The sequence below is a fragment of the Aulostomus chinensis genome, chromosome 17 (genome assembly GCF_037954235.1).
Source record: "Aulostomus chinensis isolate RoL2024-O1b breed Wild chromosome 17, RoL_Achi_v1.0, whole genome shotgun sequence".
NCBI classification, from domain to species: domain Eukaryota; kingdom Metazoa; phylum Chordata; class Actinopteri; order Syngnathiformes; family Aulostomidae; genus Aulostomus; species Aulostomus chinensis.
Genome location: NC_141336.1, coordinates 20,345,191 through 20,365,526, shown reverse-complemented (window position 1 = coordinate 20,365,526; position 20,336 = coordinate 20,345,191). Strand labels below are relative to the sequence as shown.

General features: G+C 45.6%; 1 protein-coding gene across 1 annotated transcript in view; it reads left to right on the top strand.

Annotated features, from left to right (window-relative positions):
* Positions 1 to 20,228, top strand: part of LOC147246711 (cysteine-rich motor neuron 1 protein) — a 30,204-nt gene extending 9,976 nt beyond the window's left edge. The window contains exons 4-15 of the mRNA XM_086181758.1: positions 2,981 to 3,223; positions 6,888 to 7,067; positions 9,100 to 9,303; positions 10,194 to 10,322; positions 10,571 to 10,724; positions 13,026 to 13,147; positions 14,745 to 14,963; positions 16,133 to 16,348; positions 17,227 to 17,454; positions 18,271 to 18,384; positions 18,466 to 18,644; positions 18,971 to 20,228. Coding sequence (XP_086037884.1) covers positions 2,981 to 3,223; positions 6,888 to 7,067; positions 9,100 to 9,303; positions 10,194 to 10,322; positions 10,571 to 10,724; positions 13,026 to 13,147; positions 14,745 to 14,963; positions 16,133 to 16,348; positions 17,227 to 17,454; positions 18,271 to 18,384; positions 18,466 to 18,644; positions 18,971 to 19,165 — 2,183 coding nt within the window. The 3' untranslated portion in view covers positions 19,166 to 20,228. The remainder of the gene's footprint in view (positions 1 to 2,980; positions 3,224 to 6,887; positions 7,068 to 9,099; positions 9,304 to 10,193; positions 10,323 to 10,570; positions 10,725 to 13,025; positions 13,148 to 14,744; positions 14,964 to 16,132; positions 16,349 to 17,226; positions 17,455 to 18,270; positions 18,385 to 18,465; positions 18,645 to 18,970) is intronic.
* The last annotated feature ends 108 nt before the right edge of the window (positions 20,229 to 20,336 follow it).

Sequence of the window (20,336 nt, the reverse complement as noted above, 5' to 3'; positions counted from 1 at the left end):
TTTGTCAAGCATACCAAATCAGGCCTTTTGTGTTTGTGCAAACTGGAGTATGGTCACCATTGTGATAGGAAGATTGCTTCTGTGGCCGCTGACTCACTAATTACAGCCATTTATGCACAGAGATAGAACACAAACAGCACATGATAAAAATCCATTTGCTGCTGACTTTCTCCATCATCTATTGTGCAAATAAATGCACCGGCCAGAAAATTGTATTAATTGGACCTGCAAAAGTTAGAGTGTTTCCATGAAGGATTCTATTTTTTTCTCTTCATTTGAATGACAATGGTGTGTCTGCCAGCTGCCTTTCCCAGCACACTCTAACCCCAGCCATTATCACTGTGAATGAGGAATCAGACTTCTCCTCTTTGGGACAGATACAATACATCAAAAGTGTTTTTCAGTGCAGAACATTATGCAAGTTCATCCCAGGGTATTTTTCTATGGCTTTGAGCAGCGTGAGGTTTTCATATGCAAAGCCAGTGTTCAACTGACTGCGTGAGACTCCACTGAAGGTAAAACATTTTCCCGTCGAAGCTTCTGAGAAGTTTATTTAACCCCACCATAGGAATTAGGCCAAAAACCGTTAATGTCGTTGTAGCCTCCTTTAACAGAGGGGTTTCCTTTCAATTTCTATGACTCTATTCAGCTACAACGTTTATCAATGAGAGCTTTGTGGCGGTCCTCACTGTTCACAGGTTGCCTGAGTAAACAGTTACAGTACAGATACCTCACACTCCTGCTCTATTTATCTGGAGCCAAAAAAGTTCAATGTTTTCCTTATCCTCAATTTCATCTGTCAGAAATGTTACCCCCACCCTTCTAAATACAGCAGTCACAGCATTAGAGACACTTTTTTTTCCCCAATTTAGTGCCAGCAGAGCGTTGAGTCGGTCCAGAGAGTTCATCTTAAGATGATGGAGTGAATGCGAACATACAGTGGGATTCAGGAGACAACCTGAGCAGAACCAAGAAATCAGAGGTCTGGACCTTAAGCTGCTCAACTATTGAGTTTCCTGATCTGATGGCAAAATCCACAAGGATCCACTTACAGCTCTTCAAATGTCAGAGATGAGGCACATCCTCTGAGAGAGTCATGTTGCACCGTGGAGCCGACGGACCGAGAGCACCAGTCTGGGAAGACTATCAACAACAGCTTCTGGAAACGCTACCAAGAATTGTTACGCAACGCCAGCTTGTATGATTTTTTTTCCCCTCACAGACCATATGTATGCAAAGATTGTCAAGTATTCCTCTCAACTAAATCATGTTCCACTTATCTTTTTTTTTTTTCTTTTAAGGCAATCATTTGTTGACACATTTCCTCCTTTTAAACGTCAGGGAGGATTTAAATAAGATGAGCAATTACCGGATTTTCCTCACTCTCATCCATCATCTCTATGCTAGTTTAACTGCCATTCCAGTCTTCCTCTTGGTTGTCAAATTGCTACAAAGTGCGTATCTACAGGGCTTTCAACAGGAGATCTGGGAAATGACTTTACTTCATGCGGTGATTGACAATTATAGGACATAAATCTGTGTTCCAAATCCCTCTCCAGTGCCTGAGCTGTATACATTACAGTGACACTGAGAACCAAAATAAACATGTGACGTTTCTTTGCTTTTGGTAATCCAGTCTTTGTAAGGTAGCTACTGTTCTCATACAATGTTGGTACAGAGGGGCCTTCCACTTTTCTTTTCCTGAACAGGCTCCAAAATACACCCCTGAGCCCCTTTGCCCAGATTTCCAGCACCCCCGCACAACGTTCCCCCCCAACAAGCGGTATCAGAGCTATTATGCTGGCTCTGGCGAATGTATAGACAAACACATGCTGGTATGCCAAGGGAAGGGGAGAAACTGACAAGAAGAAAAGCTCTTTTGAAGGGAGTATGAGGGGCTGTTTGGACCCAGGCTGGGTGGGATCAGAGAACTTGTAGACAGGATATGCAGAGAGACGTTCAGAACAGCGCTCTCACTCCACTGACAGGATGCTGTAAAACTGTCACACACTGAAGTGCGGATCTAATGACTGTGAACAGAATATCTGTTGGGTGTCTATGCGGACGCGGGTTCTGGACTGTAACACGAGTAGCGCTGTTTCAAAGCAGCTCAGCTGACACTACAAGGCGTGAAGCAGCCTACACACACACACACACACACACACACACACACACACACACACACACACACACACACACACACACATATAAGCCTGCACGGACGCAGGAAGGCACTCACAGGTTTTCACAGCTTTTTTTGTTACGACAGCCTAAGCCTAACTCTAACTGTAATCAATTCATGCCTAACCCTAATCTTAACCCTAAACCTAATATTAACCCTACCCCCAATCCACACCTCAGCCCTAAACTTAACCAAAACTTCAGAAATGACATTTTGTAACATTAGATCTGGTTCTCGGTCCCTGTGAGGACTAAGAAAAGGTCTTCAAAAGGTCCCTGTAGCATTATCCACTGATGATGTTCCCAAATTGAAGTCCAAAACTTAAATTCTGCTTCTTGGTTTATGACAGATTATTTTGTTTACAAATGGAATTGATCCCTTTTGTCTGCTTAGCTGCGGGATTATGTCATCTTCACTGTTCCGTGCTGAAGCCCATCACTTCCAATCCTCTCAGGGCAATGAAAGCGTACTGTGCTTGGGAATGGCTCGGCATGACCGCATTAGACAAATGAGCCTGATTTGGGGGGGAAACATTCACTTTCGGTGTATTCACCTGAACCACTGTTTGTCTAACCCTAACCTTCACGTGTGAACCAGCTTTCATCCTCTTATGCACATTCCATCTTCAGTGCCTGGAAGTGGTTTAAGTAATACGCTCGCAAGTACAGGACACAAAGGACATACAAAGGAAAAAGAGACATTAAAAAAGATGGCAAAGCTGCATCTTTTCCTTCCTGCGTAATGTTTGTACAACCTGCATGCTGCATACACACCTGTATCTTAATGTGTGTGTTTCAGAGGAGCTTAGGTGTGCCGGGGTGACGTGCCCTGCTCTTCAGATACCATCCTGCCCGAAGGGCTCCGTCCTGACTAAGAGCTACACACCCCCTGCTGGTTGCTGCCCTTCTCTACCGCCCCGGTGCACTTGCGACCTCCGTGTCTGCCACAAGCCTCATTGCCCGAGCGGACAGCGTGCGGTGAGGCTCAGCCAGGCCAGCGGTCAGCCGGGGGACTGCTGTGATGTCTTTGAGTGCCAGAAAGGTGATTACACTCACATTACACAATGTGTTCCGATTGGTCTCCCACGGGGAGAAGCTATAGCATAGTTGGTGATTCATCGGCCTTTAGGAGGCTGTTTTCACCGCAGTCGTGCTTTTTTTTCCCCTGCTGACTAAATGTTCACACATGAAAAGGAAAGTTGTTGATTGGATAATTCCTTGTGGGCTGTTTATCAGGTTGAGCTAATGCTTCCAACATTCAAAGACATTTCTTCAGGGGTTATCTGCAAATTTCATCATAGCCTGAACAGAGATTAGCTATAATGATTATTTCAAATTAATGATGTGAAATACACTCGTGCACCATTTTTCTTACCTGGGAGATGGAAGCAGAAGTGAAAGACAGTAAGAGCGAGAGAGAGAGAGACAGAAAGAGAGAGAGAGAGCAGATGTTGATCACATAGAGAGACTTAAACTCTTTCTGGCATGAGCCAGAGGCAACCAGGAGAGCCAGGGAAGCAGGGAGGGGACCTGTGGTATTGGTCTGTTTACTCTGTGCTCCCAACAAATATTCACTGTTTTACCAACAGAACAAATTCCCATTCTGGCCCTTCCACATGTATAAATGAGTGCTGTGTCCTGGAATTAATGGACTTAACAAGCCCAGTGACCAGAAAAGTGCTTAGGCTATGAATTTGCTCAACAGAAGTGCAGTGTCAAAGGGTTCCTGTCTGGTCACACGTCCAAAGGGAAAAGGTTCAACAGTTCATTGATGGGAATGCTTTTTATGTGCTCCATTCTGCCAGTGGGGAGGGTAATCGAGTCCGGCAGGCCGGCGGGGGCTGAATGGCAGCCATGGGGGCCATGGGATCAGTGTTTTGATAACAAGTGTCTGCTGCTCTTTAGGCCTAAGGCTTGATGCCTTTTGTCCAGCCTCTAGTGTCTGTCAGGCTTGCATGCCTGCACACCGTGTCAGAAAGCACCATATAGACAGGGACACGGACAAGGACACGCACTGAGGCCCCTCGTCACCTCTCTGTTCCTGCAGAGGCCTCTAAACTACTTTAACGCCTACATACAGAGCTTCCTTCAAATACCATACCTACCCTATAATTAAACACACTGTCTGTGTCTCCATTGTCTGTGTGTGCCAGGACTGATTAACTTGTTTCCATTGCCCACTTGGCTGTGGCCTCATGTTTGGTCAGGGTCAGTGTGTGCAGTGACAATAAGTTCCACCTGTGTTTTGGCCTCCAAAAGACTGAAAGGCTCTTTCCATAGCTGGCTGGTGGAGGACTGTATTTGAACGGAAGAGCAAACCTGGCAGCAGTGTGATGATCCTGTTGGATTCTGTTGGCTGTGCTCTGCTGATGGCCAACAACATCTCAGCTGGCACATATTCCATACGTGTCCCCTGCAGTCGGCTCTGGATGCAGAGTTTGTTCACGGCTACACAGTTTTCTGAGATTTATGCCAAAATGTTAAGCAGTAAGGCTGAGCGCACACCCCTAGTGGTTCTAAAGGAGCTCAGCGTGTGTTTTTTTTGTTTTTGTTTTTTTAATAAAAATGTCATCATTTTCTTTGTGGCATAAATTGAATTTGATTGTTCTAAATCGATGAAAAGTTGATTTTGATAAGTTTTACAATGGGCGGCACGGTGGTGTAGTTGTTAGTACTGTTGCCTCACAGCAAGAAGGTTCTGGGTTCAAGTCCCGGCTGGAGCACGGGGTCTTTCTGTGTGGAGTCTGTATGTTCCCCATGTTCCTGTGTGGGTTCTCTCTGGTACTCCAGCTTCCTCCCACAGTCCAAAGACATCAAGAGAGGACGAGGCTGATTGATACTCTAAATTGACTGTAGGTGTGGCTGTGAGTGTGAATGGTTGTCTGTCTCTATGTGTTGGTCCTGTGATGGACTGGTGACCTGTCCAGGGTGAACCCCACCTCTCACCTGAAAGCTTCTGGTGTAGTCTCCAGCACCCCCCCCCCCCCACAGTGACCCTTAACAGGATAAGCGGAAGAAAATTCGATGGATGGATGGAAGTTTTACAATGACAGCTTCCATACTACATCCTCACCTCAATTTAGAGAAGACTGAACATCACAAAGCATGACTGGAATTTAGACTCTTTGCCGCGAGTTGCTTCAGGGATTACCATTAACAAACACTGCGGAAATCACATGTGAGCGTCCCACATCACGTGACTTCCTATTGATTCTGCGAGCGTTAAACTTTGCAGTGCCTTTTGAATTCAGGAAGCTATTGTGCTTATTGCATTTTCTATGCTTGGTTTTGCTGCACGCAAAGCAGGACGGCGGGAATACTGAGTGAGCTAAAGCACAAAGACCGGGACGGAAAGATGGTAGAGAGAAGATATCAAGAAATCCCTCTCTGCTTTTAACTTTGTTAGCCCACCTGCTTTGCATTGGAGTGCAGTCCTGGTTGCCAGGAAGCACGGGGTCACTGGTGCAGACACTTTAGCGTCTGCTCTCAAAGGTATGCTGCTCTCATTAATAGGAGCCCCACATCTGCTTACGTCTGTTAAATGCATTTACTATAACTATCGCCACTACTTCTCAATGAATCCGCAGCCTTCAGCGCCTCCCAGCCCTCGTGTTAGAGCGTCTTTGATGAGGAGTGTGGTTAGTTAACATCTCATGGTGACGACTCACCCAAAACCACTGCGGTTCATTTGAATGTGTAATCTCATTCTACCACCCTGTAATGTTCCTATTCTTACATTCATCGTGAGCATCGTACCATTAATCACAAGGTTTATTTCACTTTTACAGTGCACATGCAGACACTCACAAGCACATGCACTTATTAATGTCTGGCCACTTTTAAGGGTCTACTGTGCAATGAGCAGGTCAAGGTTTCCTTGTCTGAAGTCACGCTTTACTGGGCATGTTATCGCCACATAAAACCAGACGGTGGTTTTCCAAAGGTGGTGTAACTAAGCTCATTTTATTTCATAGTAGGGGGAACTAAGCTAAAAGAGGCTCTTAGTGCTTTGATGCTTTTGGGGAAAGGCAGACCAGATTGATTCACTCCACCTGCCACCAGCACACGAGCCCAGATTCTGCCAAAACCTCAGAACCACTTCTGTTTTCTTTTACTTCGCACGGCGAGAGCCCAACACTTTTTCAAGGCTTGGTGTGTCCTTGTGAAATTCCTCCTCATTGTCTCGGGTTTTTAACGTCTGATGAAATTCCAGCCCACATAATTAACCTCCACCATCACCCCAGCTTGGATCTGAGCCACACAATTAAGACAAAAGTGTCTAATTGTGATTATTTTGGCTGATATTGCCGTTGTGATTTAATTTGCAATATTAGACAGAATGTACATTTTTTAATTATTAGTCTGATGGTTATTTAAAAAAACAATTCCAGTAATTATTAGGTGATTTTTGTGTTGTTGTGTGGAATATGTTATGTTGGCATGACATCTCTGCAGCACACAAACATTGTGCCTACCTGTGATTCGAATAACGCAGTTGGCTGAGTGAAGTGTGCAGCTCTAGCTTGGACGGCTTCATTTCTAATGACTGAAATGCATTTGTGATTGATTGTAATTCATTCTTGCACTGATCAAGGTTGATATTCGGGACCAAATGAAACACCTGACAGACCGCAGCTGCAGTTTTTGTTACGTTATCATCTGCGGTGACAGAATTTACCTGATTTCTCATGTTTTCATCTCATCAGTCTCTCCAAAGTGTGCCCACAACGGGAAGGAGTTCTCCGAGGGGGAGGTGTACCGCATGGACCCCTGCTGGCTGTGTCAGTGTCGCGGAGGAATCTCCTTCTGTTCCAAGGCCGAGTGCGCTGAACTGGACTGTGAAAACTTCTACATTCCTGAGGGCGAGTGCTGCCCTGTCTGCATAGGTACACTCGTTCACCTCTGTCCTGCACATTTAATGAGTGTCTTCATTTTTGCAGAAAAATAAAAAATGTAGCAGCTAGTGATGCTCCATAGATGAAGGAGTTTGTGTGGCCACCTGACAGAGCAGGAGGTTGATGCAGAGGAGAGAGAGAGAGAAAGAGAGGGGGAGAGAGAGAGGAGTCTCTGTAACCCGTCTTACCTTCAGTGACCCTACCTGAATGGCTTCCTCATATATAGTCACCCTCCATAGTTGTTAAGTGCCTTGCATATACAGTGTAAGGACATTAAACCCCCTGCTTTTATTTGAAGGTGTACTGCTTGGTTGTGTAATATCTGGCTTGAGTCTTAATGGCTTTCTCTCAAAAAAATGATGTGAGCTATAATATGTGCGCTTGGGACTGCAGCACATATGGCAACCACATTAGATCTGCCTGCCTGCAGCCGGTGGATGGAGCCGTTAGCTAGCTCTGGCCTCTGCCAGCGTGGCTTCAGGGGAAAGTGTGTACGAGAGAGAGGGACGAAGAGCAAGACTACAGAGGAGAGGATGTTATGTCAGTGTTGGAGGTACACCTGGAATATGCAGGCATGTAGATGCGGCGGAATGCTTTCATCTTTCCTTTCTGGGTAGCTGCTACTGCGTGAATGTCTGAGGAGAGCATTGACTGTACGCTGGAGTCAGATGTAATATGTACTACCTGGCTGAGAGGAGATATTACCTAACGATAAGTATGAGTGGATTCACAACGGATCGAAGCGACAGGGCAATGACATGTAGCATTTCCCGGCATTGTGGATTTTTCAGTTTTACTGACCACAAACGGTACCGTTTTCTCTCAGTCACACCTCACACAGAAGCAGGTAGCAGTTTCTAGTGATGAAATAAAACTTTGTACACCTTCTGCACAGCAATAAACAAGTTCCAACTCCCAGGCAAACATACTACAGCGTGGAGGAGCTACTGCTGCAGCTGTAACGCTAGATATCTTGGTGGACAGAAAATGAGGAGAATGTTGGACCTAAACATGTCGGATGACCTGAAATATCAGTCAGAATAAATGCGTATGTTGCTCCGTGTCTGATGTGTGAATATGCAAAACTTCACGACCACAACAACAGGGATGATGGATATTCCTCTGGTTTACCAGCCATGGCGTCACTGGCGCTAGCGCTCCAACCCTAACAGATGGATTTTGAATAAACTGGTTAGACTGGAGCTTATAGGTTTGCACTAGACTGCCCTCTAGATCTTTTAAGACATTTGTAATGAAACTTTTCCAGGATGAAGGTAATAAGTCAATGTTGGTTTCCAGTTTCAGTTTGGGAAGTGTTGAACCCAGGGTTCCCCCACTGGGGACAAAAAGGCCAGGATCACTTGGCTTTTGCTGCATTCATTTACACCATCATCTTTGTGCTCTGACTCCCTTGAGCCCCCCAGCCTGCATGAGAGTGAAATAATAAATCCTTGAGCCTTGGATCAAATAGGTCCAATAGAAAAGCACCTAACACCTTTTCCAAATCCGAGACACATTCAGCAAGATGTTCAAACTCACAGGAACCTCTGTTTCACACTCACACATGCTGAGACCACACTAATGTCTCTTTAAATAATAAAGAGTAAAACAAATGCATTTTAAACCATTAATTTTAAATGTTTAAAACATGAAAGGCTCGTCGTCGTACATCACCTTAGACTGGTTCTCAAACTGTCCACAGCTTTATGTTTGCGATAGTTTAACATTCTTTCTTTGCTTTTAAGTCAAATTATGGCATTAAAACTCTGACCTTGTGTTTGACCTTTACAGTCACAACTGAAACTCACACGGATAAGTTAAAGGTGAGGTGAGATGATACTGGAGAGACAGTTCTGAGTGTTTCTCCCAAACATTTCAAGCTAGGTGTGTTGTTGCATTCAGAAGGTCACTGAGAATTCATCAGGATCATCTGCACAGCCCTGCTGTTTCAGGCCCCATCTTGTTGTCTCCTGTACATTTCTTTTCTCTCTAACCCTCCACACGTCCTCATTCTTCCGCTCAGATGTGGAATTACTGTCGATGGATAGCACAAAGGCAAGCTGCTGGGTGAATAATAAGCTGCGAGCCCACGAGGAGCAATGGAAGGAGGACGACTGCACTTTCTGCCAGTGTGTGGACGGCGAACCTCACTGCACGGCCATGGCCTGCAAACAAAGCTGCCAGAACCCCGTCAAGATCCCTGGAGAGTGCTGTCCTTTCTGTGAAGGTATAGAAAGTTTCAAAAATACAATGATATCCACTTATTTTTCACCCGCTATATGTCTCATATCTATAGCCCACATGCCACGTGGAGGAGCCCCCTGTGGTCCTGCAGCTTTGCTACTGAGGCCATGTTGGCGTGGGCTCATTAAAGGGGAGGCCAGGGAGCATTCTTGAAGCTGCAGGGTTCTTTGTGTTCCTTTATTAGTCTTGCCCGCCAAAATGAGACCCACCTGTCTGTGTGAGTGTGTGTGTGTGTGTGTGTGTGTGTGTGTGTGTGTGTGTGTTTGTAGATGGGGCTGCGGAGTACTTTTAAACAAGAGCCTGCGTGATTGAAGGGAATCCTTTTTGTGTGTGTGAGCGTAATTAGTTACAGCTCGTTGGGTTGCTCCTCCCACAGAGCGTCGCAAAAGACGGGAATTGCTATATATGTTCTTTTCTTTTTCTTTTTTAAGTGGCAGTGCTTAAAGTGGTGCTTGAGTCAGAGGGCTGCCAGTGCATGACTTCATTCAAGAGGATGCGATTAAGCTCACTAAAGACAGAAAACTGTCTCTTTACACACGTTCAGGGTATTAATAGGAGACACCTGAAGACAGAGAGGTACAGTACCTCCAACAGTGTGACCCACCCTGCTGTAATTGCTCTACATTTATCTATAATTACTGTTTACTCCAAAATAAGAGCAGAGGTAATAGTTAGCTCTTACAATTGGCACAAAAAGTATGGATTTCACCTGAAGGAGACGGCAGCGTGCGCACACACACACACACACAAACACACACACGAATGCAGTTAGATTTTTTTTTTTTTTAAAGACCAACGCTTCTTATTTTTTGCCCACTTTAAATGCTGTCGTGTATAATTCCAACTCTCCTTCATCTCGTTGTTGTTCTCCAGAGCCTTCTTATGAAACAGTTAGCCCCTTGCTGTGCCCTCCCCTGGAAAACTGCTCTCTCTCAGGGAATGACTGCCCTTATGGCTTCCATCAAGACAAAAATGGATGTCTGCTCTGCCAGTGTCTCAACAGTAAGATCACTTCCCTCATCTTTTACCGTTTCTCTCAGATGCGTGAACTTTATAAGTTTGTTCTGGTGGACATAGCAGTCCCACTCATGCAGATGCCAAGAAATATGGCAAGCATTAGTTCTGACATCAGCGTACACAGGTTTTGTGTCCGTGGCTCCAATCCAGTCCGTCACAGGAATGTCCTTGTGAGCAGCCTTTGATGGATGCGTGTACCCGTGATCACATGACCTCTCCCTCAACTCTTACAGATGACTCCTGCCCTGACCTGGGAAAGTATTGTTCCCTGCAATGCCCGATGGGATACGAGAGGGATGATTTCGGCTGTGAGGTGTGTGAGTGCAGCATCCCCGTGCCCAAGTGTCGACCTTTGACCTGCACTAAGACCTGCCCTTATGGATATGTGTAAGTACACTTAAAGACCCACAGGGTTTCTCATCCCTTAAGACCTGCGCCACTCATTCGTCATCTGTATTTTTTGCTTGTTCAGAAGCTCTGTGGTTGTCAGTTACGTAACATTTCTCTCTTAAATACTTAGAAGATGGAAAATTCTAAGAGGATAATAAAATAATTCTTTCAGTAGGAGATGATCCTTTGCAAATGAACAGTGAACAAAGTGGAGCTTTTTTCTGCAACAATGCCGAAGCCTCACTCCGGAAAACTTGAGATTACCTCTGTGTTACCTGAGTTTCCGAAATATTTTTAGAATTGTGTGATGCTAACGGTAAATGAGGAGTTGTTGCGTTATTAAATGAGGGGCCTGTGCCTGTGCAAGCAAGGTGGTTCCACGCCACAGTCAAAGGGCCTTCGTGTGTGATGTCCACCACACTCACACTTAGCCAGGTTTCCTCGTATTGTGCTAAGGTGTTATTGTCCCTCCTCCACCCCCACCCCCCCGCTGGCCTGCGCTCACATTGCTCCGCGCCTGACCGGGCCTGAACACGTCAGAAATCCCACTGGTCAGGATTTATTTCTTCGAGTCACAGGAGCAAGGACGGGAGTAATCTTGAGGGAGCAGGACGGAATAGGAGTGAAAACCCACTCCCGTGTCAGGCTGTGCTGTAAACACTGGAACACACACTGTACGGAAATCTGACGAGTTTGCGCTCCAAACTGTAGATTCGCTGATGGGTTTAACATACAGGAAGCAACGAGTGAAAGAGGAGCACCACAAAAAAAGAAATCCCCTCTCACGATGACCTCATTGCAACATTGCACGTCTTATATCTGGACAGTTGTGTGTGCTACATCTGCTGAGTGTTGCTTGCTGTACGTTAGCTGTTCATGCACTTGCAACTGTACCAACCTGCTTCTTCCCAACGTGCATGAGCTATCAAGGTGTGCAGTGCAAATGAACTGGACTTTCACGAACACTGTACACGTCATCGGCAGCTGCAGAGCGCTCAGCTGGCAGTATTTGTGCTGCGCGTCCTGTAAATACTGGGAAATGTGAACGCTCCTGCTACTCAGCTTCCAGTGCTTAAAGATACAAAAACTCACAACTATTGGTGTCACTTCCATCCCTGATAGCTCAAAACCATCACTGTGACCAATCATGAAAGGCATTCCTTTGGCCGTCCATGTTTTGACACAATGGAAATTGTGCAGAGGCAGCAGTCCCAGTGATGGGGGCCCCCCCGATGCCTCCCCCAAGCCCCTCTCTATTCCCCTGGAGCCCAAAGCGCTGCTTGGCATTCCACACACCATCTTTAAACAAAGCTGTACTGGAAGGTCGTAACACTCTGTGTCTCTGTATTTGTACAGTGAGGCACTAGCCGAGCCCTCGCAAGGTTGTTTCAATAGGTGTTATTGCAGTTTCAGCACAGATAGGGTCGTCTGTTTGCTGAGCCTCAGATGCTGCTGCGTCCCCTTTATGAGACGCTGCACGGGTTCCTTTATTGATCCTGGCAGATGAAGATTAATCGAGTTATTAAGCAGGCTGGGGCTTCATAAAATGAGTATCATCACTTACCTGGAGGGAGAGACGGAAGCTGATTGTGAGAGGATGAATGAGAGAGGCAGAGATAGTGAAGTAAGGAGAGAAATGGAGATACAAGTCACTCTTTTATCTCAGGTTTGACAGTTTAGCAACCTGCAGCTCATCCATGTTTTATCAGGCAGATAATTGGATCCAACAGGACTATTTCTGGCCCGTGCAGCTTCAGCTCCTCATATTGTTCCTTCCTCCCTTAATGTGCTCCGACAACTGGATTGTTTCGTGTCTGCAAAGTAAAATTATCACTCAATTTACAAATCAGCCATTGTCTCATATGCTCGCCCCTCTCTCTCTTTTTTTTGTTTTGTTAGTTCTTATCTGACCGCTGCTTTTTCAGTGCTCTGATATTTCTGCCAAAGGATTTGGAAGCAATAAGGATGCAACAGGGTAAATTGAAAGCATCTGAATTGGCTTTCGAATGCTCCTTGGGTTGGTATGATGTGCAAACCACAGGGATCTCACATGTTGGCCTTTTATTTGGCCTTCTTCAAAGGCAGCTAATATAGAGAAGGGAAAGCAGGTCCAGATGTTGATTATACCAGTGCTTCAGCATCTGGAGTCTGCTGTGCTACAACACCATCACGCTGTTCCACAGACCCTTGTTCATCATTTCAACTCTACTTGAGATACAGAAGTGATGATTTTTGTGTCCTGGCATGCGTGTGTGTGCGTGTGCGTGTGTGTGTGTGTGTGTGTTTGTCACTCTGCAGCAGGAACAAGCATGGCTGCGAGATGTGCCGCTGCGTTAAGTGTCCTCCCTTCACCTGCGACAAACACTGCAGTGACGGCTACAGACAGAACAGGAAGGGCTGCTCTATCTGCATGTGTAAAGGTAAATTGCACACACGCACACACACACGCACACACACACCTTAAAATCTGAGGGCAATGAAACAGTATGTAGAAATCTCATAGTAACTCATGACGCAGTACTGTTGTGATACTTTCCCCAATATAGTATCACGATACACTGATTATGGGCACTAATTCATCTAATTCAGCTTTGCAGACAGAGGCAGCTTTCCAATCCAAATTCTAGTCTTAGATCTGCTCTCTTTTATTTACAGTTGTATTAATAAAGATATTTGGCACCGACATTGTACCACAAGATAAAATGGATTTTTATCGTCTCCGTAACCTGATTTTTTTCCCTTAGAACTCTGTAAATCATATAAATAACTACATATTGTTTTCATTTTTTGCATAATGAAACCGTTCATTAAATATGCTGAATCCCTAATTATTGAGTGTTTTATTTATAATCTGATAAGCCCCCCCAAGTGAGCGACACACAGACAAAAGTAATAAGCGCTATCTTATCTTCCGTCCCGAGGCCCAACGTGACCTATCGGTTTGAGCCTGCAAGGAAATAAGCTCTGGCACCCCTGACGCTCATCCCCAACCACTCACAGAACAAACTGCAAAACTCATCGGGTAGATTATCCTGAAATGTACCAAACACTTTTACCCCAGTCTGATATCACATTGATATACCCACTTACACTTAAAATCGATTGAAGTATGAACCGGTTTAAACCAGTCTTAGGGGTGAGGATGGAAGCAGATAAGCTGCCTCTGTTTGCGAAGTTGAATTTCTGCCACGAAGCTGCTGTTTTGATTTCCTGTGACCTTTGGCTGCTCCGCTGCAGAGACTTAAATGTTTGCTTGTTTTGGTTCGTGTTGGTATTTAGCTTGATCCAGGAGCTGTGTGTGCAACCCTAATTAGATCCCCTCAACCCCCGAGTTTAAAGCTGAATGCCACATTTATGCTCAGCCGCATTTTATGTGATGTGTTTATTTTGCCAATTTAGCTGCGTTATAAATATTTCGGCCTCAGATATGCTGGGGTAAGACGATCGCTGCCACTGACTTCTCATTTCCATGCGCAGACCAACACCTAGCGCAAATAAACTGCTGTTTACCTGACTTTGAAAGTCTTGGACCCATCTCTCGGAAGGCTGTTAAAATATTTATCATTAGGAAACTTTTTGGGGAATGTGCTTTTGTGTGTGTGTTTTTCGGGTTGAAATGAAAGAGTTGAGGCCTCTAAAATTCTCCCTGCGTTATGAAACAACTTCTGGTTCACTGTGCTTGGATCCCTACAAACTTTTTAAGAGCCGTGCTGAATTAAATGTGTCGCCTGGGGCCAGTTATTGGCAGCTGAGGGTGTTTGGAAGGTCGGTGTCTCCCACAGCAACAAGGATTTAGTTTATTGTTAGATAACAAAGAGCCTGGGAGCGTTAATTAGCTTTATTTGTGGCTAATGGCAAATAAATTATAGGAAGATAATTGGCCCACAGTTTAAATTGGAAATCAAACAGGACCTAAGCCAATAACACTGGCCTTTTTATGGTGAGGAATACAAGTCCTAACAGTTCTAACAAGGTTTCTTGCCAGTGTGAGCTGATGATGTCTGTTTGCATCTGTAGAGAGCAGCCACATCCCAAGCACCACCGTCCCTCTCCCGATGCCCAACTACTGCTTCACCTCTAACGGGCAACGGTACGAGGAAGGCGACAGCTGGCACGATGGCTGTCGCGACTGTTACTGCCATTCTGGACGGGAGATGTGTGTCCTCATATCCTGTCCCGTACCCAGCTGTCCTCATCCCGTCGTGAGGCCCGACCAGTGTTGTCCGACCTGCGAAGGTATGTCGTCGCAATTCCAGGTGACGATTCCAGGTCACTGCAGTCTTTTCGTGGTTTTGGCCATCGGTCCTATCGGAGCAAACAACACTGCACACAACCTTGATTATTCACTGACATCTGCTGTGGGAATTCCTCCATGGAACTCTACTGACAAACAAGTGGTGACTTTACTGGCCAGGGTTAAATAATTCCTTCACTCAGGATTCTGTGTGCGGAGAGAATGAAGCCTAAAGGGACGCTTGCCAACAGAACCTTTGCAAACCGCTTCCTTGTTGGAGTTTGATGGCGCCTTCAGGCTTCATTTGAACACAAATGCATATTTTATCCCGTCTTACCGTCAGAGGAACGGGCCCCGGAAGTTATCGCAGGTGTAAACGCCAGGACCTGTTCCAACAAAAACGGCAGACTCAGAGTTAATCCATGATTTTTTGTGCCATGAGAGACTACTGGCAACATTTCGAGAGCTCTCAGTCATTACTTCAATGGAGCGAAGTTGGCAGATGTTTCCAGACCTCAGCAATTACTGTAATAAATTATGAAATATCATGGCTACCAAAAAAGTTGTTTTTAAAAAATCGGAGAAATCCTGTCCTCATTTAGAAAAAAAAACAAAAAACGACGCTACTCTGAATCAAAGCCACCGCCCCACAAGCATCAACGTATGCCAACTGTCACAGAACATAAAAGCAGGTTTAAGAGCTGATTAGATGGACATTTACCTTCACCTGAGAGGACACTGTCCCCATCACCTGTGAACTCCTGTCAAAGTGTCAGAGACACGATCTCTACCTGTTGCTTAAAAATGGAACATACATCAAAGACCCCCCGACTCCTGCGGGATATTTATGGAAGAGTGACTCAGCTGGCTGTTCAAATATTTAGGAGTTTAGAAGAATGTCTGCAGGTTTCAGAAGCTACACCGTCAGGGGACAACAGGCTAATGCTTCACAGATGTTTGTTTCTCAGAAAGATATTTTCAACTGAATGAGCGTTTAAACGAACAGAGGCCTCTTGTGCATCATTACTATTAGTAGTCTATGGATGTTTAATCAGTGTATCAATAATCAGTAACTTATTGTTATTGTTATGTGATTGATTAGTGTGTGTTTGGGAGTAAATACCTCAACCTTATTTTTCTTATTCATTTATTTCCATCTCTACAATCGCAGATGAGTCAGGCAGTGGTCAGCCAGAGGGGATGGACATGGTGGTGTGCAGAGCTCCTAGCGGGGAATTTTATGTGGAGGGGGAGACCTGGAACCTGGACGAGTGCACCCGATGCACCTGCAGGAAAGGACGTGTCCTGTGTGACACTGAAGTTTGTCCACCAGCTCTCTGCCAGACTCCCATAAAGAACAAAGACACCTGTTGCCACGTGTGTCCAGGTAAGCTGAGAGGAGCCTACAAGGCCCAGAGGGCTGGAGAGGAATATAGGAGTTATTTTGTGTGGACCATCAGCATGTGGTCTTGGAAGGTCTTGCATGTTGCACTCTGCCGGGCAGTTTTATGTCAGGCTCATAAAGAAACCAGCCAAGACCGGTTGGGTTTACATAGTGATCCTTGAGCACATGTGGCCCGCCTTCACCCAGCAGGCTTCATCCATCTCACTCCCCCTGCAGGAGGGGCGTCGGTGTGACTGCTCTCACCGTATCTGTGCTACTGGTTCTGGGAATATACCAAACATCTAAGCTAATGCAAAAGCACACGCATATGTATTTACAACCAACCCCTGAAGTCTCATACACTTAGAGACAAGCAGTCCCAAGCGTGAGGCCCACAAATCAGCAATGCATGACTGCGCCTGTGAGCTGCTCCTGGAGAATGCCGCTCTGCCTTATCGCTGCATCTCCCCTTCACAAAAGCAGATTGTCTCAAAGGCCAGCCTTTGATATATGTATGGCCCTGGTCACCAGGAATGTGGGGATAATACACATCTCCCTTACAAACCCTATGATGTATGTGTACTGTAGGGTAGAGTTCTGCGTATTTGCTAGTGATGTCCTTGGTCGACAGATGGCTCCTCCAGCACTATGAAGAGACGTAGCGATAAGAACCGCGCTAACATCTGCCATGTGGAAGCACTTGTGTTTGTTTTCAATGTTTGTAAAGCGTCTTATCTTGAGTGCAACCCTGAAGGCTCAATAATGTTTGTGAATGGAGATGTTGTACATGAAGGGTAAACATGTAGAATCAGTCCTGTTTCTTTCAAGTGACATGTTGAGCATCCTGAACTTGAACATTTTTGCATTTCAACTCTGTTCAGATGCAGAGGAGACGCTGAGCCCGCTGCTGCCAGTCAACAACAGCCAACAGGAGTACTGCATAACCAGCGATGGTGACGTGCTGCTGGCGGGAGACTCCTGGAAGGCCAACGCTTGCACCAGCTGCACCTGCAACAACGGCACCATTCAGTGTTTCTCTCAGCGGTGTCCGGCTGCCAACTGCAGGGTGCCTGTCTTACGCAAAGGCCAATGCTGCCCACACTGTCTGGGTGAGTTTTCTAGGTGCATCTCAATAAAGAGAGCTGTTTTCATACATGTCAGAGTTTCCTTTTGCGTATTTTCGTTGTACTAAAATCTCACCAAATGTGGTTTATATTGCATACTAATATGTGTTTTACGTAATACTTGAAGAAAAGTAATGGTTGCGCAGAGTATTTCCTAATAAGTGGAACAAGGCATAGTCTGTTGATGGGAAAGTTTTAATTCATAATGCAACATGTCAAAAAGAGGGAGTAACTGAGAGGATGCCAGTTTCCAGACGAAGCGTGTGTGTGTGTGTGTGTGTGTGTGTGTGTGTGCGTGTGTGTGTGTGTTTGCTCATTAGACCCAGTCATTCTGGCGCTACATAGGCAAACACCATCATTCGCAACAACATTCCATGTGACACACACACACACACACACACACACGCACAGTCCACTCAGAGCAAAAACATTCCTCGAGCATCCGCACATTCACACGTGTTTCCTGTCCCTCGGCCCGCAACGCTCTCTCCGCGGCGGCACAGGAAGGCAAAGCTCAATGTCAGCTTTTCCTATAGAGGAAAACCTCAGTATAGGATCCCATTGTTCACCCTGATGTGTTGCCCTTTCACCGGACTTTTGTTTTTGTTATTTGGCAAATGGAAAACGGAGGCTTTTACGCAAAGCCTCTGCAAAGCCGCGCTGTGGAAGCTAAGGGAGCAGTTCCTATAAACAAAGGTTATTAATTGAAGCGGCGGGGAGTTTATACAATGGCATTCTTATGTTTGGCAGGTGTTGCATTATTCCAGATATTAGTCATTCCTCTTACTCTCGTCTGAACAGAAATGACGACGCTGCTACCAGTCGTGGTTTCTACGAGGACGCCGGCTACTACAACGGTGGAGAGTCCTGCGTGGATCACTACTGTCACCGTGCCACCGGTCATTGCTGACACAGGTAACACTTAGATGAGTCCATGTCATGTCATGTTTTAATTTAGATGGACGTTCTGAACTGAGTTGTTGCCTGCGTTTGCAGATGAACCAGGTTTGGGTGAGAATTACCCCAGCCAGACAGATTTGGCCCTCATCTACCAATCAGCTGCCTGGATCCTAGCAGGTCTCCTCCTCGCCATCATCATCTTCCTCATCGTGGCGTTACTCATCAACAAGAAGAAGAAATGGGTGCAGATGTCCTGCTACAGTGCACCCAAGAAGGTGGGAAGATATCTGGAAATCACAAAAACATCTCATGATTTTGGAAGCACATGTGGAAAGTGGTGCTTAATTACACCCTCGTACAGAAATAGCTGTTGAGTGTTAATCATTCAGCGTCTGTCTCTTCCAAAGCCGGATTTGGATTAATGGTGTTTCCTCATGCTTTCTTCTGCACTTCGACCACAAAACAAGCTGTTATGAAATCTACCAGGAAATTCATGTGTGGTGTCAGAAAATTTGAATCTGTCAAAATAAATTAGAGAGCATTTTTAAAAACAGGCTAAAAATCCTTTTCTCCCCCCCCCCCCCCCCCCGTTCCTCCTCAGACGGTGATTCTGAAGAAGCACGTAAACAAGAACTCGGTGGTCTACATGGAGCCCTCCAAGGAGAACAAGTTTCAGAATGTCAAAAACGACTGCGGGATCATCCACTTTTCTCCAGACATGAGTTCTCCCTGCGGGGACAAGATAACCATCCCCAGGGCAAAGATGAGCATAAACAACGACTGGACGCCGCGCTAAGAAATTCCCCCTCAAACTCAGCAGATCAGAGCTGCCCGCCGCCTCCCTCTCTTCCTCCACGCACCCTGAGCGCCACATTGTTCCTATCCCAAAAGTGAGGACACTACACATGGCAAAGCAAGGGACTTCTGTATTTGTGTCCGAATTATTTAGTGTTTTGCGTGGACGCTGGGTGGAGTGAGACACTGGGAGGTGCACGGAAGCTGGACAGATAGAGGACACGGCTGCTCTGAGCTCTGCAGAGAAAGAGGCAGCCAGCGAGGCTCCTCTGTCACAATCAGACTTTGACTGAGAAATATTATTGCCTCCTTTGAAACTGGAACTCTGGGGCAAGAAGATAAAAAGCTTTAGGACGGGGGATTTGGGCTGTAATTTAAAGACGTGTACAGGATCCTGCCCTAAAACCCACCCTCTCACCCCCACCCCTGCAGAAGTGCTTCATGTGGTCATCATCATCATCATCATCATCATCGTCATCATCATCATCAGCAGCAGCAGGGAGGCCAAAGGAACTGATCATTCAGTAGGCTCACAAATCAGAAGTCAGCAGGTTTTATAGACTCTCGGACCCTCACCCCTGCTTTAGAATGTGTGGTTTCCATTGTAGTTTTTGTATATTGCTCCAGTATTTGTCCTAGTTGTAGTCTTGTTCTGGTCTTGTTTTGGGCCAGTTTGAAAATGTAAACACCCCCCCCCCCCCTCGCCCTCCCAATCATGTTCAGGATCGACTTATCATTCCATTCTAAAGTCCCTCTTTAAACTTGTCCGCAAATTACAGGAGCGAACGGCCTTTCCAGTCAACTTTCAGAGGGAGTCTGCCCATCAGTCATATTCCATCAGTCTCAAGTTGAATCCCAGTTAAGTTCATCCAGGAAGAATGTTATTTTATTAACAGCAGAGGAGACGAAATGGTGCCAGGGGCTTCATCTAGACCTGTGAGGAATGTCTCATACCATGCTTCACTTCATGCACAGCTCTGTATGTGTGTGTGTGTGTGTGTGTGTGTGTGTGTGTGTGTGTGTGTGTGTGTGTGTGTGTGTCTGTCTGTGCAGCAACCAAGAATTCCTTTTAAAGCCTTAATTCTACAGCCTTAAAGCATTTTCTGTTTATATCCTGTTTTCATTAAGTAGCTGTGCAAACTCGTTTCAACAAATCCAAAAAAAAAAAGTCA